At 34.5% G+C, this 18,028-nt stretch overlaps 3 protein-coding genes across 3 annotated transcripts; 1 reads left to right on the top strand and 2 right to left on the bottom strand.

Annotated features, from left to right (window-relative positions):
* Positions 1 to 1,791: 1,791 nt before the first annotated feature.
* Positions 1,792 to 9,447, bottom strand: LOC126675063 (glutamyl-tRNA reductase-binding protein, chloroplastic). The gene is made up of 5 exons (XM_050369638.2): positions 9,009 to 9,447; positions 8,843 to 8,923; positions 7,241 to 7,345; positions 6,952 to 7,101; positions 1,792 to 2,306 (listed from the first exon to the last, which is right to left on the bottom strand). Exons 1-5 carry the CDS (start codon positions 9,342 to 9,344, stop codon positions 2,067 to 2,069), a joined length of 912 nt encoding a protein of 303 aa, XP_050225595.1. The 5' UTR covers positions 9,345 to 9,447; the 3' UTR covers positions 1,792 to 2,066.
* Positions 9,448 to 10,321: 874 nt separating this feature from the next.
* Positions 10,322 to 11,652, top strand: LOC126671677 (putative fasciclin-like arabinogalactan protein 20). Its single transcript, XM_050365469.2, has one exon. It carries the CDS (start codon positions 10,466 to 10,468, stop codon positions 11,492 to 11,494), a length of 1,029 nt encoding a protein of 342 aa, XP_050221426.1. The 5' UTR covers positions 10,322 to 10,465; the 3' UTR covers positions 11,495 to 11,652.
* A 476-nt stretch (positions 11,653 to 12,128) lies between these two features.
* On the bottom strand, positions 12,129 to 16,837 carry LOC126674369 (uncharacterized). Its single transcript, XM_050368817.2, has 9 exons — positions 16,427 to 16,837; positions 15,984 to 16,171; positions 15,411 to 15,589; positions 14,495 to 14,779; positions 14,351 to 14,409; positions 14,231 to 14,267; positions 14,055 to 14,126; positions 13,467 to 13,788; positions 12,129 to 12,803 (listed from the first exon to the last, which is right to left on the bottom strand). The coding sequence occupies exons 1-9, from the start codon at positions 16,545 to 16,547 to the stop codon at positions 12,366 to 12,368; spliced, it is 1,701 nt and encodes a 566-aa protein (XP_050224774.1). The 5' UTR covers positions 16,548 to 16,837; the 3' UTR covers positions 12,129 to 12,365.
* Positions 16,838 to 18,028: the final 1,191 nt, after the last annotated feature.

Below are 18,028 nucleotides of genomic sequence, written 5' to 3'. Positions count from 1 at the left end.
AACACATAATTTGTTAAACTATGAGACCTTGCATCATATACTTTATATTAATAGTATATTAATCATGCAGATAAGTTGTGGTTCAACAACTTCTACTGATTAATCACAATTATGTGCTTAATTTGACTTGCTGATTTGCAACAAATTTCCAAAATCATTAATACTTAATACTTTGATTATGATCATAACGTTTAATATAAATATTAGTTAAATTTATTGAAGTATATATCATATACATCTTATATTATCACATTGTTGACTGATGATATATAATAGTTTTAAGTGGGTGATCTGATCATCTATTCTGTAGTTTTCATTACATTTCTTTATAATTCTTTCCCTTTTCTCTTCTGATTTAAGATAACCAACCAAACCCACATCAATAATATTTGCATTAAGTCAAAAACTTTCCAAATCTATTATTTTTGTTCCTTGCAATTTGCAACAACTATTTTTAAAATGAAACAAACAAATGATTAATGTTAGTGCACTCACACATTAATTCTACTAAATTGAGAAATGACTTCCCATGATTGTCCAGAACGCGCCCTTTAAACTTATGACACCTTTAACCAACTAACTCTAAAACTCTTCATTTTTTGGTCAAATTAACTCCATAATTGTCATTTTTAATATGCGCAAAATACAAATCGGAGGTAAGGGATGCAAAAAAAATAAATTAAATATTTCGCTAATTGTTACGATATAATTATCTTAAATCTATTTTTTTGAAATAAAAATATAAATTATGGGGTTATTTGACCCAAAAATGAAGAGTTTTGAGGTTAGTTGGCCAAAAAGTATCGATTGAATTAGATAATTTTGTGTCACAAGTTCAGGGGGCGCGTTGACCCTTTGTTCATTTTATATGTATATGTACAAGGCATTTTCCAAATAATTCAAATCGAAAAAATCGGATATTCGACTACGACTTGCTAGAGACTTATATGACATAAAATATCTATATAAAGAATGTAAAATTATCAACGATCAGACTCAACTCTTGAAAAACTAGTAAATATATAAGAGTATAAAGGCACAATCCCTTTTAAAATCCAAAATTTTATATTGTTTTATCAATTACGACGTAATGTTTTAATATTTTCAATTATGTCTAATTTAAAAGAATTTTTTTTATATATAATTGTGTCTAAAATTTTGAATTTTATTTTAAATCCCAACCTTTATATTTTTTTCATCAATTACGAATAAGTAAATAAATAAAAAAGAAAAATATTATTGAATTATTAAGCCTTTTTAAAATCAAGGCAGCACTGTCGGATGACAAAAGATTAGCAGCAAAAATAGTTAACAATTGACCAACAATATATCTCAAATTAATTGTTAACTAGCAACAAACTAAAATTTTGGATTAGGAATTGTTGCACTATAAAGCAAGAAAAATATTATTAAACTAATAGCGTAATTGTGCAGCCTGTTATTTTACTCTTACAAGATCACTTTGCGTCGATAAGTATAGAAGTGAACAGGCTAAGCACATCACTTTTTTTAAAAAAAATTGGGTCCTTCTACTTTTACCTATCAACATTAAATTTCCACACTTTTAATTTTATATACATTTGGTCCCCATATCAAATAAAATTCATATACTCCATGCACCGTTAGTACGATTTAAATAAAATTTTAATACATTTCGTTACAGTAATTTTTTAAAATTGGACCCTTGCATTTTTATTTCTATTAAAAATGAATCCCTCGATAAAAACAAATTAAGTCAAAATTGACATTGTTAACATTTTCTATAATTTTTTGTAATAGAAGGAGCCAATATCTATAAAATTAAAAATATAAAAACTCAATATATACAAATTGTAGCGAAAAGACCCAATACAGAAAAGTGTGATAGTATAAATCCAAATGCGCATTTTGCCAAGTGAAAAATGATGTTGAGGTGTTTTTCTTTTACTAAGATAAAATAAAAAAAAGCAGCTTGTTATGCTATGCTTAAATTGAATATTACACCATTACAAACAAGACTATGATCTTAAAACACTTAAACTGATATGGGGTCCTAACATTACATCACAAAAATGATTAAAAAAAATTTAGAGTCCTCTGTATGTTACCGGCTTCAAATGTTTCACCTTGTTAAAATCAGGCACTACGTAATTTTTTTCCACTTCCCATGCAAGTTGTGACATACAATTAAATGCAGACTTTGCGCTTTTTACATCAGTCACTTCTCTCGGGAAAGGAATCCGGACATCAAAAATGCCTTTCTCCGGTGACGATAGACGCAGGTCGAAACCTAGCCTATCAACCCATATCATCTTTGCTCCTGATACCTGCATACCAAATTAGATCCAGTATTCTAATTTAGCATAATGAAAAAGGAAAAACAAAATTTGAAGTGTTAAACCACACAAATAAACGCAGCAGAAACATAGAAATTCAAGTGCTCATCTAGCCTCAGATATAGGGTGTCGGGATTTCAATCGCAAACGTATTTTTCTGGTAACCAAACCCAGCTTAAGCATTTTATTTTGGGTTGCTGGTCCAACTGGATCATGTTTTTAAAGCTTATTTTTAGCACTAATCAAAAAACAATCCCTAAGTTCAGCAGTTCATATTTTAGGAAAATATTTATAACTATAATGGATTTTAACTTTTTATGATATAATAAAATTTTAACTATGCCAATCTGCAGAGTATCTTAGTAATTTGCCTCTATGTAGTCAATATATATGGAGTTCCTCAACTACGCCTATTCCTGAAGGAAAAAAAAACAATTAAGCATAAACAATCCTAAGCTAGACTACTACTACTCATAGGGATACAAAAATTTGGTTTACTTGGGTTACGAACTTTTAAAGGACCAATATTTAGTGGCCCAGGCATACAAAATCAAATTACAAATATCATTTCATTCAAAGTCCGTAACTAACATAAACCAAATTTGAACACCCCGAACTACTCATATGATTTTACTTTGATAACTGTCAAATAACCAATTCACCCAAAAGGTCAAGGTGTTAGGTGAGACTCCAACGGTAATTATATTATCTTAACAAACTCCCGCATGCAAATGTCCATTGGATTTGAAACGTGAACAAACAAGGAAACAGGCTCACCTCACCTTGTACTCAAATATTTTTATGAACCAAATGGGGGTTGTCAAGGATTGAACCCTATAGCTTTCGATCATAGAGAGTCTGACACCACGTCAAATAAGCAATTCATCCAAAAATTCAAAACATTGGGTGTGAGACTCCAGCGATAATATTTTTATCTTAACAATAATAAAATATAATAACCCATGCGAGATTTTAGTATATATACTAAAGTACATCATTTTCCTTAAGGATACCTTGTTTGCCTATCCAAAGTGTAGAAACAATCAATACTGAAAATTTTGCAATAACATAAGCAACCACCCTTCAACTTTAAAACAAGGACAACATGCCGATAAATGGCAACCAAAGGAGGACCTAGAGGGTTGCCTTGCATACTGTCGCAAAAAAGTTCCAAGGGTGATGAAAGAATTCAATCTGTATTAAATAAATTGAATGAATATGGTAAGCATGCCATTAGGAAGTACTGAGTAGGAATGTTTAGACATCACCCAACCCACACAATCCGTTATCTGACTCAATCCAAGTCAATTCACAAAAAAAACATCGGTTCTATAACCGCTAATGGATTGGATTAGTTTGATCTTTTTCAAACCACATTTTTTAGATTGAGTTGAATATTGCTTATATCAATCTGCAAACTAATCCAATCCAATCTGCATATATATATAATAATAACAATGTTTAATTATTTAGATCATTAAATAACTAAAAGATTCAATTTTCTAATTCTTACAAAAACAAGAAGCACGACCTAGATATTTTTAGTTTGTTTTATAGATTATAAATGATTCATTATCCATTTGTTATATAAATTCAGCAATTTTGGTATATTTTTTACTAAATTGTAGAATGGACTATTTGGCTCTTATATGATTGAACTACATATTTTGTTAATGGCAAGGGTACTCTAATTCCAAATAAACCATCAACTGTTCTATCCAATCCACAATGCGGATTAGATTAACTAATATAAATAATAAATAAATATTATGTAAACAATATATATTATTCATTCAATATACGTCAAATAAGTTAAAAACAAGTTTAATTCATTAAAATTAACTCCTATCACAAGTCTGAAACACTCCCGGCGTGTCTCCTGGAGTGTTCCAGGCGTGTGCCCGACGTATCCCCTTCTTTCAGCAGTAAAAATGGCTGGGACACTTATTTTAGCGTATCTCATACGTGTCCCGTGTCCCCCCTTGCATACAGCACCTTAGAGAAGCGTCGATACTTCATAAAGAACAGCTCACTATGGATTATTGTAATACCCAAAATATTTTAAAATAATTACGTCGTGCCACGTGTCAAAATTTCCGATAAATTAAATTAAGGAGAATTTAATTTAATTATATCGGGAATTTAGAATAAATTTTAATAAGTTAGTTAGCGGGATTTGAGGATTTAACTTCAGAAATTAATATAAAATAAAATATAAATCCTGTGACGGAAATTATTTCGCCAAAGTCCGCGAAATAATTTATAGTATTAGTGGTAAAAGTTTTGAGTCAATCGGAGACCGTTCAAATTTTGGACGCGGATAGGTTTTGGGCTAAATTGCAACATTTGGAAAGTTTTAAGGACCAAGTTGCAAATTGACCATTATATATAAGTTTCCTTCAGATGAAGGAATGATACAGAACCTTCATCAGATACATTTCATTTCTTTCGTTCGTTCTCACCGTTTCTCTCGTACGATCTCTGTTTCTCGTCCGTTTTCGACGTTTAATAACTCGAATCGATCGTATTTCGAAGGACAATCACGGTAAGCAAGTCGTTTCTCCATTTATTTGAGTATATTTGATGGAAAAACGATTTGAAACGATAGGTTACGGCGAAATCGTATCGCGATTACGTATTCGATTCGTTTTATACGTTTTTATCGTGTTTTTGGATAGATTAGGATGTTATATGGATGTTGGATGAGTTCGGGATCAATTTAGCACGTCGGGAGGGCTGTTTTCAGCGGCCGGGGTCGTGCCCACGAAGGTGCACGACGTGCACAACATCAGTGCACGTCGTGCAGGGGCACGACGTGCACCAGTGAGGTGCACGACGTGCACCCAAGGTGCACGACGTGCACTAGGGGGTGCACGACGTGCACCACCCCTCCTTTGAAGAGGAATGACCCTAAAAACCTAATTTGATGATTCCTCATCCCGATATCGACTCCCGGACTCCGAAAATGCGAGATTCGGACGTAAAACGAGTAAATTATGACTAGTTGTTTGGGATGAGTTAGTTTATGGATATCAATTAGTTTCATTAAGAAAACCTATATTCTCTATTGAGAATTGAATTGAGAAGTATTAAGAAATGAGAGAAGAATGATTCGTTTATCGGAAAAGATTACGTTTGAAGCACGACGGCTTATGTTTTGTGTCTTGTCGTGTTTCGAGTCTAGAGTCAATCTTAGAATAGGATTCTGATGTGAGTCAAATGTTTTGAAATTGTTTTAGATCCAGCGAGGCAAGAAGGAGCTGGACCAGGAGCTCGGGAAGCTTGACGTTTCTAAAGCCTCAACGTATTTTTGGATAAGCGTTTTCAGTGAGTTTATACGATTTGCTTTTGAAGTATTTATTCAAGCAACTATTTTATATTGCTTTCTATTTGAATTGCATGATTTATATATTAAATCTTTATATGAATTGCACATATGCTTGATTTGAAACCAGTATTAATCCGATGGAACGTGCTACCTATTGAGCGGCAATAGGACTGTGTGATCACCAGTTTTGATTTGATACAGCTGTGAATACGATTAAGTACATGAATTCTGAAGGTAGATGTATGATTGTGATACGAGAGTGAACTCGGTTACAGTGTAACCTGAGCCCCGTATCTAGTGGGTTAGACCCACCACTGGGATTAAGAGAATTGTCGCGACTGACGTGGTAGAGTGTGAATACTCCCGGGTCGGACTATTGGATAAGTTTTCCTCTGAGTATATACAGTTAACATATTCGAGGATTAGGGTTTCAATCGGATCTTGTACCTGCATATGATTGATTACGATTTTATGTTTTATTTGAATACTTATTAGTAAATGTATGAACTCACTCAGTATATCCTAATATACTGACCCCTCACAGATTTCCTTTCAGGATAAAGACGCTTTGAGGCAACGGACTTCTATCCTACTTCCAGAAGTCTGTATTTTTGAGTATGTAAAGAAACAGTACTTTACTCTTAGAGCTGCAGTAGATAAGTATTTTGTCAGTCAGTTTGTATGTAAAGTTTTCTGTAAATATTACTTTAACGTTTTAAAGTATATGTTTTACGCTAGCTGCGTTTTGATATTCGATTCTGCCAGAGGATATGTATGCCTGGCATGTGATAATAGCATGACACGTGTTATGTATGTCATGCATGACGTTTATATTTGCGAAAAATTATTTTACGTTTTTAGGCTTGCTACGGGTTTCCGAGCAACCACTCCCATTCCCTAGCGCCGGTCTCGGCCCTGAGATTGGGTCGTGACAATTATTTTCCAGCTATTTTAATCTTAGAAGACTACCCCATTCATATAAAATAGATAGATAAATTCAGATTAAGACAGACTCATGAGAGAAAAAGGGTTATAATTCACGAAAAGGACAATATCTCATGACCAAATGTCCTGATAAAGATTCTACGGATTAAAAAAGTTCATAAGTAGAGAGAAAAAGCTAAAATGTACGCAACATTTGTAATTTATCACACAGCATTCTCCAGATGATGTGTTCAATGATCTCCTATTTTATTCTAAGTTCCTTAAAGTTTTTCAATTCAGAAGAAAATCAAGACAAATACTCTGCATCAAGCATGTTAGACAAAAATAAAGATTAAAAAAATAGTAACCGAGTTAGCGGCAAACCTGGAAATCCAAATCGACATATATGTTGCAAAAGCGGTAAACATCTTCACTGTTCTTGGCATTTATCTCACTAACAATTGCTTCTGCAGAATCTCTAAGCGCATCAGCGTTTGCATTTCTGTAATTTGATGAATCAACCCATACACCGTCCTAAAAAATTCCATGTACAGACTTACTCATCGGAAATCAAGTGTAGTATACCAATTCTAAGGCAGATCAGCAAATAAATTAGACATGATAATACTGAACAAGTGAACATACATATAATACAACAGAAAACCCACCATACCTCCATGAAGTCTTCCATTTGAAGAACCCTCTCTACTGCAATAATATGTACGAGATCATCATCCACATCTTCCCCAAACCTCTTTTTCCACATTGATTGATGCCTCTGGAAACACAGCACATCCAAACAAGATTCTTAAACAAAGTAGCTGCTAATTACATGACAAAGAGAATATAGAAAATGGAACATATATCAAGTATTTAAGTTGCATCAACAGATTTGGAATGTGATGACAGGTTTTCAAAATTTATTCTATGTATGTGTATGTTGTAAACATCAAAAGCTAACTATAGATATGGAGTTTTAGGTCTGAATTTAAGAGAAAATTGGGAGTGTTTGGGAAAAAGTGAATAAAGGAAATGATGGGTTTATAGAGTAAAATAAAATAAAGTAATAGTTGGATTTCTCTCAACCCATTCCTGTTTGGGAGAAAAGTAACATGAAGTATGGGTTAGTTAAAGAAAACAATGTGAATAATACAAAATTACCCTTCAATTGAAACTTTTAGTAACCGACACACAAACTTTCCCAAATATTCTTTCGCGACCGGCTGTAATTTGCGGTCTCTAAATACTTTTAGGAATGAACCCTAAAACGAGAGCATGCGACCGGATAGCGACCAAATCGGGACTTTTAGGGACCGATTTTCCAGTCGCTAATAGGCCTTTTTCTTGTAGTGCTAGCTTACTAAGTACAGCTCCCTTAAATCACTCTATGTATTCTAGATAACCATAATAGCTCACTATTATCATTCTATGTAATTAGCATGTACAGTTCCAGTTTCCTTGTATATTTGTAAATATTGTCTATATAAATGAAAAGACTTCTCATATGAGAAGATAATTCAAACCATTTTGTTAGTGTATATGATTATTTATTTCCGCTTATGATAATATGATCCCACAGAATGTGTGTGTTTGTGTGCCTACAAATACACCTTTGTTCTTTTCTACATTTCAAGAATCAATTATAGCAAATAAAGTATATTTAGGTGCATTGCATTTTACTGTCCTCTAAGAGCTATCCTCTGTAACCAGGTAGTTTTTTATTTTCTCCAAAGGACTAATAGACGCTGTATATTAAAAGCACTAAGTATAGCTCATCACAGGGGCTAAACTTTAAAGAAATGGAAAATTATTAATTTTTGAGAAGAGAACATTAAAGTTGTAACACAGGCTAAAACATTAAGGATGACGACATGTTCAAGCTCAAACATGCTCCTAATTTAAGAAGCTTATGTCCTTGAGCAAAACCAAAAAACCAATCCTCACAAGAAAATATTCAAAGTTCTACAATTTTTCACATAAACATCCTAAGTATTGCACAATCAAGCATTATCTACCCGTGTAAGAACCACCGTGATAAGTTTCATTGTCATTGTCATTTGTAAAACACCAGCAATAAACCAATCTACTTTCATTGTCATTTGTAAAACACCAGCAATTTCTCAACTTTATAAGCATTGGGCAGCATTCCGCTAAGGTCGTGGATTCTATTCCTCCCACAAGCACTCCCCTCCCCTCCCCTCCCCAATTATCAATGTTGAAACAAAAAACAATATCTGAATCATAATAAAAAAATACAATCTTTTCCAAAAGTTACCTTCAAAATCTTCATATCCTCCGGCTTCCGTAAGCTACCTTGAATAGTACATTGAGGAGTCCGTACTCCACACTGCTCCAACTGATCCACAACACCAAAACAAATCCCATTCAGCACACAATAGCCTCTCACACAATCAAAACTAACAAAAAGAAATCATAATCACCTGAACGTGAAGGCTAGACTTAGTATCAACATCATGAGACTGATTCAAACACAAAATAGGAGTGCCATCATCGTCGTCCACGGCAAAGCGGACGCCGACACCGAGAGGCCAATTATCAGAGGTTAGAGTGGAGAGAGTGGCGACTGAAGAGAGAGCCATGATGGTTCTTGAAACCTCGGCCGGAAACGGCCTGTCGTTGGTGGAAACGACATGGGCGGGGTTGGAAACGGTGGCGAGTGAGGATTTTGTGGTGAAGTGGGGGAATTGGAGCTTGGGTTTTGGGGAAGTGAGATGGGTAAGTGGGAGATGAGGGTTGAGAGATTGAGTTAGAAGCATTTCAAGCTGATTAGAATTTGGGTTTTTGCGAGTCAACCAAAAGGAAGGTGAGATGGCGATTGTGATCAACAGAGAAGAAGAATAGGATAGGATCACATATTTTGTAATCAACACTCTTATTGAACAAAAATCAATTTGGCTCCAATTTATATTTCAAAATAAAATATATTTTTTTTTATTAGTTAAATATTTATATTGCATTTCTGAATTAAATAGATCACCTTAATTTATTAGATTCTCCAATTTATGCTTGAATATTTAATTAACTAAAAAAATATTTAATCACGAAACACAAATTCAAGAGTACGAATTTTAAAACGTTATCAATAATCCTCAAACATCGAATTTGAATTACAATCATTTTTGCATTCTTTTATTCTTAACACCGTTAATTTAACTTTTATTTCTCAAATCAAATAAAATATTTTGTTTTTTGATGGGAAAATAATATATTTTCATGCTTAATATCACGATAGTTATTTATGAAAAGATCCTTTAGATATTTAGTTATTTAATAACTAATTAGGAAATAATTATACAACGCGACGGCTATGCCACGTCATTCGTGCAACAAACCAATGAGGCGTTAGCCATGTGCAAATGTTTAACGATAAAAAAATAAGCAATAAATAAAGATTCTCTATCGCAAATAATTATTGGTTTGTTGTAAACATGACGTGGCACATCCGTTGTGTGGGATAAACACTCCTAATTAGGGGTCAATATTTCTGAAAAGATACTTCAAATTTCTGTCAATTATGCAAAAAAGTCCTTATTATTTTCGTCTTATAGGTATTTATTTATAAATTTTTCATTTCTTAAAATAGTGGGACTTGCCCAAAATGAACATCATTTGCTTCTCGGCCCTAAAAAATGTCCCCAACCCAGTCCACAAACCACAAAAAACACTAGGGGCAACCTTGTCATTCCATCGCAATGGTCTAACACGTGTTCATAACAAACTTTTCAGTCATCGAATCACACATCTCCACGCGTCCCATTCTTCCCGCCAAAAACCCCCCTCCCCTCCAATACAACCACCACACTCTTTTCACCTCTCTTCTTCTTCATTTCCTCTCCGCAACTAAAATCAAGAAACCTCCGCTCTCCGCTCTCTCTCAATGGCGCCCACACAAACCCTAACCCTAATTCTCCTCTCTCTCATCTTCTTCACCACCACTCACTCCATACCCACGTCAACAATCCTCCAAGCAGCGGAGATACTCTCAAAAGAAAACTACTTATCAATGTCGCTCACTCTCCACCTCATCTCCGCCACACCGATCATCCCCCACTCTCCTTCTTTAACCATCTTCTCCCCTTCCGACTCCGCCTTCGCCGTCTCCGGCCAGCCCTCTCTCGCCCTTCTCCAATTCCATTTCTGCCCTCTCTCGTTCCCTCTTAAGTCAATCAAATCGCTCCCGTTCGGCTCCGAGATTCCCACTTTATCCTCCAGCAATCTCTCCATCACCGTCACCTCTGATCCCAACGGTAGCGCCGCTCATCTTTCTTTAAACGGCGTCAAGATTGTCCGGTGTCTGTACAATGACGGGTCTTTGGTTATTCTCGGCGTTGAGAAGTTTCTTGACCCTGATTTTATTGTTTCTTTACCAACACCCACATACCCGCCGGCTTCTTCGCCGGGTCCGGTTCCGGCTCAGAGATTGAATCTTGGATGTGGGTTTGATGTTAAGAGGAATGGGTTTTGCTTGTTTAAAGAAGCTACTAATGTTTTGAGGTCGAACGGGTACTCTGTTATGGCTTCGTTTCTTGATCTGCAGTTAATGGGGTTTCAAGAAAAGGGAGAAAAAGACCCGGTTTTCTTGACAGTGTTTGCTCCGCTTGATGAAGTGATGAAGGGTTTTGTGGGTGATGTGAACCAGTATGCTTCGGTTTTTCTTAGACATGTTGTGCCTTGCAAGATTAGTTGGAAAGAACTGGGGAGTTCTAATGATGGGGTGGTGTTTGATACTTTCATGAAGGGATTTGGGATTAGTGTGAGCAGATCTGGGGATATTCTGATGCTTAATGAGGTTCCTGTTAGCTTTCCTGATATGTATCAGAATGATAGGATTGTTGTTCATGGCCTTCGAGGCTTGCTTGATGCAGAATCTTCTTCTTATCGCTCGTTGAATGATGATGATTTTTGAAGCTTGCACAGAAGATTCTGATCTTGTGAATACAATAGGATGTTCTTGTAAGGAATTAGTGTTGAATCAGTTCAGTCCTTTGTTAATTTTTCTATTACTGTTCAGCTTGCTTTGATTTCTTGTTGAATGTAAAACATTCTGTTTTTTGCTTCATTAAATTCAGCTTAGAATTCATCAATGTACAGAGGATTAAACGGTCTTTTGGGACAGAATGTTGGCTTAAATTTCATAAGAGTAATGATTAATTTTGAGACACATTTAAGGATCAAGGGTTTTAATTTCATTGAAAATTGACATGAAAAGCAGGGAACATAGTATGGAACTTGCTTATTGTTTCTGGTTTTTCTTGTGATGCATTAGGCTCATAACAAGCTTTCTGTTTGGTAAAGATGTGTCCTGTTGAATGCATATATCCCTCAGGAATAGTGTTAGGCTGTTAGCACATTTTCAATCTTCTCACATCATCAAACTATTAAAATCAATGGCGGAAGCAAAACGTAAATGGAGGACCGAGCGGTCATCCTACCTCTCCTTAGTTCTGCTCCTGATTAACACTAGCAAAAATGAAATTTACCATATATGAGCTTAAAGATCAGGAAGCAAATGTAGAAACTAGTTATTGTTGAGTGTGAAATATTGGAATTATTGCCCAAGGTCATGCAAATCATGACATTTTGGGTATCTATAGAGGTAAATTTTCATTTCAATTACAACTTCTATTCATGACATTTTTACTATTTTACTATATCTATACCAGGAGCACACACTACATATTTGCTACTCTACTATTACTCAAAATGGAACTTTGCCCCATCTTGGCATTTTATCTAGTAATACAACAATACTCAAAATTTTGTAGAATCCTATATTACTATACTTCACTTGTATTTGACACCGCCTCATCATTGTTGTCGTTTGGCTTAGAACTAGCTTTATCAGTCTTGCTGCTACTAATGCTGCGTTTTATTGACCACGGTTGCTTCACAAACACCTCCTCCCTTTGGGGGCGGTTCGCATAGAGCATCCAGAGCACAAGACAGAGCAAAACTCCAACTGAGATCAGACTGAGACCTGCATTAACGATCTTGAGAAAATGTTCCAATGGTGGGCAAAATTTTGAGGTGATTTCTTGGAATGTATCTCGAACAAATTTGCAATCTTGGAGGCTCAGCAAAACTGGGGTATAATATTCTAGAGCATAGCTTTCATTAACAGCTGCCACTAACTGATCGTAGAAATCAGGAGTCACTCTACCGACAGTTGTGCACAGTCCAGATGATGAAACGTTACAAATGTAGTTCTTCCAAACCTGTGAAATGTAAGAAACCAATGGAATTCATGAAAAATCTTGAAGAAGAATACACTTGTTAAGTATGCTTGTTAGAAGAGAGAAAATCTCCTTAGCCAAACTATCAGTGTCAATCTTTTTCTAAAATAATTCAGAGGAACTTTAACAATTAATAACTACACTTCAGGGTGGTGTGCATTTGGTTCGAACTAAAAATTTAATTTTTTCAGGGATATTTTTGAACCGAACCAGTTGGTTTTTTTACTTACTTTCTGTTTGTACCAAAACTGAACTGAATTTTTTTTAACTTCCAAAACCGAACTGAACCGGAAAACTGAACTTTTTTTTTATAAGTTTAAACTGAACCAAGCCAAATTGCCATTTCGGTTCGGTTTTGGCACACCCCTACTACTCTTGCACAACAAATGATGTTTCACCTATTCTTGCATGACTAACAAGACAAGCAGCATGCCTCCAATGAAACAGAAATATAATATGTCTATCTGTGCATCCAATTACATAATCTACAACATTCAAAAATTGAGTTTCTGCCTAAGACACCACATGATGTATTCATTGTTTTTCTGTTTCAATGCACTATTTGGTGCGACAGAGAAAGTTCACATCACCCTCACAAGAAGGAAAAATCAAAAAACATTCAAGTAGTGAAAATATTAGACATACCATTGATGCATTTGTCATGGACACCTCTAGAGACCCGCACTGACGATCTTGAAGCTGAGAGTCAGATGGGAAACAAAGCGGAGGCATGAAAGGTCCGGATTGGTTAAAATAGTTGAATTCGGTAGGAGATGGATTTGCATTTGCAAAAGTATATATGTATGTATTCACAACATTTGCAATATCATTGATCACTTCTTTACTCTGGACAAGCGTCTTGTTTGTTGTACTCTGGTCAACACATGGAAGGATGCTGCTAAGAGCCGTTTTTGCATGGGGATGACCTACCCACTCTTCCATTGCTATACAGGTATCAGAAATTGCACTGAGACAAAGGAAAAAGGCAATTTATCATTCAGGATAGATACAATTCTCTTTTTCAAAATATGTATCTAGGTCTCAATTAAAAGGAAAAACATCAGAGATCTATATGCTTCATCAGCATATGTTACTTAAAAAAACTTAAAAACCATACAATTACGAGGTGGATATGGAGAATATGACTCGGCGTGTAAAGGAAACAATGCATGACACAAAAAATTTCAAATTACAACATACGATCACATGAGAAAAGAGTCGCAAAAATCTTACTTGTTTAGTATTATAAAAACTCCACAAAGAATGAATGTAATCGCGACCAGTAACCACCCGCTCACTACAAATCTGGAGCAGCATTAGAAAATTAGTTACAAACATATATAGCCTACCATAACTACAAGGAAGTAAATGAAACAAAAATACTATATCTAATAAGAAAAAAGTCTTACATATGAATAGCATGTTGATGCCGAAGGATAGACAGGACTGAAACAACAAAAATCCATAAGTTAGTAGATTATAGATAAAGTTTTAAGATACGAAATAATAAGTGTTCCAGAAATTCTTACTGAAACCAAGCAGGGCTAGAATAAGCATCACCGCAGCCACAGTGATTAATGCCGATCGCCTACAGTAAAAAATCCAAAATTAGCCCATTAACATGATGCGACGAAGCTAATTTTCCGACCAACATAAATTCAAAAAGTACATACACAGCATTGAACGCTTTTACTATTTTTCCCGCATTTTCACTAGTCTTCGCTTTCAGTGTATCAGCTGCGGCAACTAGATCTACATTCAACCTATCAACATCATTCAAGACATTGGAAGGAAGAAATACATGGGCGACGTTGATGGTCTTTGCAAGGGATAGATACTCTGTGACATTTCTCAGTGTTTGCTCCGTGTAGTCTGACTGATTCACAACGTATCGCAGAGTCCGAACAGATTCACCATGAAATTTATCCTGACCCACTGATAGAAGTATGCATCCAACCCTGAATATTGAAAAGAAAAGTTAGATTAGAAGAAAAAGATCAAGGCATTGGTTCAGATATATAGAAGACATGCTCCAGGACAAAACAAGTAGGAAATCAGACATGAAAAGTATTTGCAGATATACTAGTACTACATATAGTATAGAAGATACCACTCAGCAAGTATAAAATGAAGGATGAATCGAACTGTAAATATGTTAAACGGCATATTAGACCAGTTCGGCCCAATCATGTAATTGACATATGGAAAAAACTCAAATTGTTTATGTAATTGCAAAAATTTCAAAAAATGCAGAAAAAAACAGATTCACCAGTAATAGGGGAAATACAGGGAAAAAGATTGTTCTCTGTCTAATGGAAACAAGATCTAATATTCACCAAACTATGAAGAATAGTGAAATTGAGCATTTTCTTTGAAGAATCTAGATAAGAAAATATTAATGTTATACCATCCTGAAACAGAAGAGACCATCTGCATGAAACGGGAGGAAAGAAAGAGAGTAATCGATAAGCAAAAATAAATTCCTCTCTAGAAAATTAAATATGTTAAAGCCATCCAACAACCAAGTAACATAAAGGGAACTCCAAATATATGTTGTTAATATTGTGGAAAAATGTAAAAGATCATTACGCTGCAGCAGATGTGAACACTATAAGCATTATGAGACAAATCCTTCGTGACCGTTCTGATCCTTTTCCTATAATGTTGATTCTCCATCGGCAGCAATAGCGAATTGAAAGGGCCAGGCCGAACGAGAAAAACCAGAGGATGCCCAAAATGAACCCAGCAGCACCAGTGAAACCAACAGACTGCAGACACAGCAGCATAAGATTATCAATAAAAATTACATCTAGTATAAACCAGAAACATCAACCACTGACGATTTAATAGGTAGTAAGGTAAGAAATTATTCATGATACATCAGTTATGGACGCTGAGAGCACATGATTAAAAGTCATAAAAGAGTGAAATGGACAACATATTCAGATTGCATCTTGGCCACCCTGTTTATGGAACAAACACCAGTACCGTAACTCCTGAGCTAGATCTCAGTTCCCCAATATGGAGAAAAACTAACTAAACTTATTCTGGTAAGTTAACTGATTCCTATAAGTTTCTGCACCATCAGTAATGAACTAAATTTGTGAACTTAATAAACAAAGTCTATTATTACAACAAACAGAACAAAGAAGCAAGACTTACAGCCCAGTAATGACGGTCAGTGATATCCCAACCGCCTTTATAATGCTTAAATTTACGAAGAACATCAGGCCGATCCGTCCTCTTAGCAGCCAGTAGAAGTGTGGTATCATCACCAGAAGGCCCTGGAGCTTCTGCATCTGTACTACCCTCAGAGATTCCATTCCTCCATGGCTTCAAATTCCTCTCCCCTGCAAAACACAATCACATCACTTAAGAGCAATGACAAGAATCACTAGTACTTGAACCAGTGTCTGCTGACAAAATTGCAATAAGATGAGCTAAATTTAGCAAAAGTAACCTACTGTTATCAAAATGCAACACAACCCATACAGATAAACAGAAAATCAACACAACCCAGATAGCAAAATCAAAACTTTGAATCCATAAAAACAGCCCAACATCCATAAAAACACTAAATCTATCACACATTACACCAAACCCACCTAAAATAAACTTGAGACGATCATTATCAAGCTCCCCACTCTGAGTCGAACCAGAAACTGGGTACCCACAATCACACAAAACAAGAACACCCACAAACAAAACCAATCTGAACACTTCCATTTTTACAATAAAACCAATTCACAAACATCAGAGCTCATAAGCATCCTCAAAATCTGCCCTGAAAATCAAGAAAAGAATCGATTCGAAGAGAGTTGTGGGTGTAGTTTGTACAGTGGCAGTGTCATTTAATTAGTTTTATGGGGTGTGAGTGTGAATCATTGAAGGAAAAAGATGGGGCCTGGGTGGGATTTGGAGCTGAGTAAAGAACGTCACATGGGTGAAGATGGGAGTGGAGAGAGAGATTAAAAAGGCGGGTGTGATTAGTATCTGAGTAAGGTACTGTTTGTGTTTAATTTTTTTTGGTTAGTTTAGGCTGTTAAGTAAAGTATTTGTTTTTTTGCACTTTTTTTCATTTACCTTTTTTCTATCTTTTCTTTATTTATTTTTATTCCCTTTTTCCTTTTTTATTTTGTCTTTCCTTTCGTTTTCATCTGGATTTAGTGTTTTAGAAACCAAATTAATGGTCGAACCGGTGAAGCTACCAGTTATCGAATCAACCGGTTCTACTGCTTAAATGTCCATTCAATTGACAATATAAACTTGTCTTAAAAATAAAATTTAGACATAATTCAATCGGCAATTCAGTTCGGTTTAACTCGGTCAAATTAGTTTGACAATTTTTTTAATTTTTAGGATAAATCGAAGTAAACAGGTGGATGGTTCTGTATTCAAATTGATCGGTCTGGTCTTAAATTGTCTGAATTTTTTTCCCTTTCTAAAATAATATTTGGATTTACATTTATATGATAGTTTTTTTATTTTATATAAAATAATTATACTATTTTAGCAAAATAAAAAAATAATATTTTTCTCATGGATCCATATGATTGTCAATAAAATTTGATGGTGTATTTTGTAAATAAATTTAATTAATAAAATATTTCTACTTAAATTAATCATCTATGAGAAATTATACTAATAAAATAAATAAAAATAATATGCAATTTGATTTGTAAAATAATAATCAATTAAAAACTAAAAAATAATACAAATTATTGTTTGTTATCAAAATACACTATCAAATAGATAAATTATTCACAATTATGTAAAAGGCCATTTTTGGGAAACTTGCTAAAACTGTTTTTGCTTCTCTTTTCTTCTTTTGTCATCCAATCGAGTGGGAACGAAGAAACACATGTTGCTTTTCCTAGTAGGTCCTTTTGATTCAATAATTTAAATAAAAATGAATCAAGATGAAGATACACAATTATTATGTTTATATATTATTTAGTTAAATAAAACAATGAATTAATTTTTTATGTAAAATAATGAAATATAACTTCTATGAACAGATAACTTTATCTTTACTTTTATATTTTAAAAATTAAATATAATAATAAATAGTATTTTCAGTTTCATTTTTTAAAAAATTTAGTAAAATAAATTACACTATAATTTAATATTTTTGTTCAATGTTAACTCAAGAATTAATAAATTATTCATACTGCATAAATATTTAAATATTTTGATAGGTAAAATTT

The sequence above is a fragment of the Mercurialis annua genome, linkage group LG3 (genome assembly GCF_937616625.2).
Source record: "Mercurialis annua linkage group LG3, ddMerAnnu1.2, whole genome shotgun sequence".
NCBI classification, from domain to species: Eukaryota; Viridiplantae; Streptophyta; class Magnoliopsida; order Malpighiales; family Euphorbiaceae; genus Mercurialis; species Mercurialis annua.
This window is presented reverse-complemented; position numbering and strand designations above follow the sequence as displayed.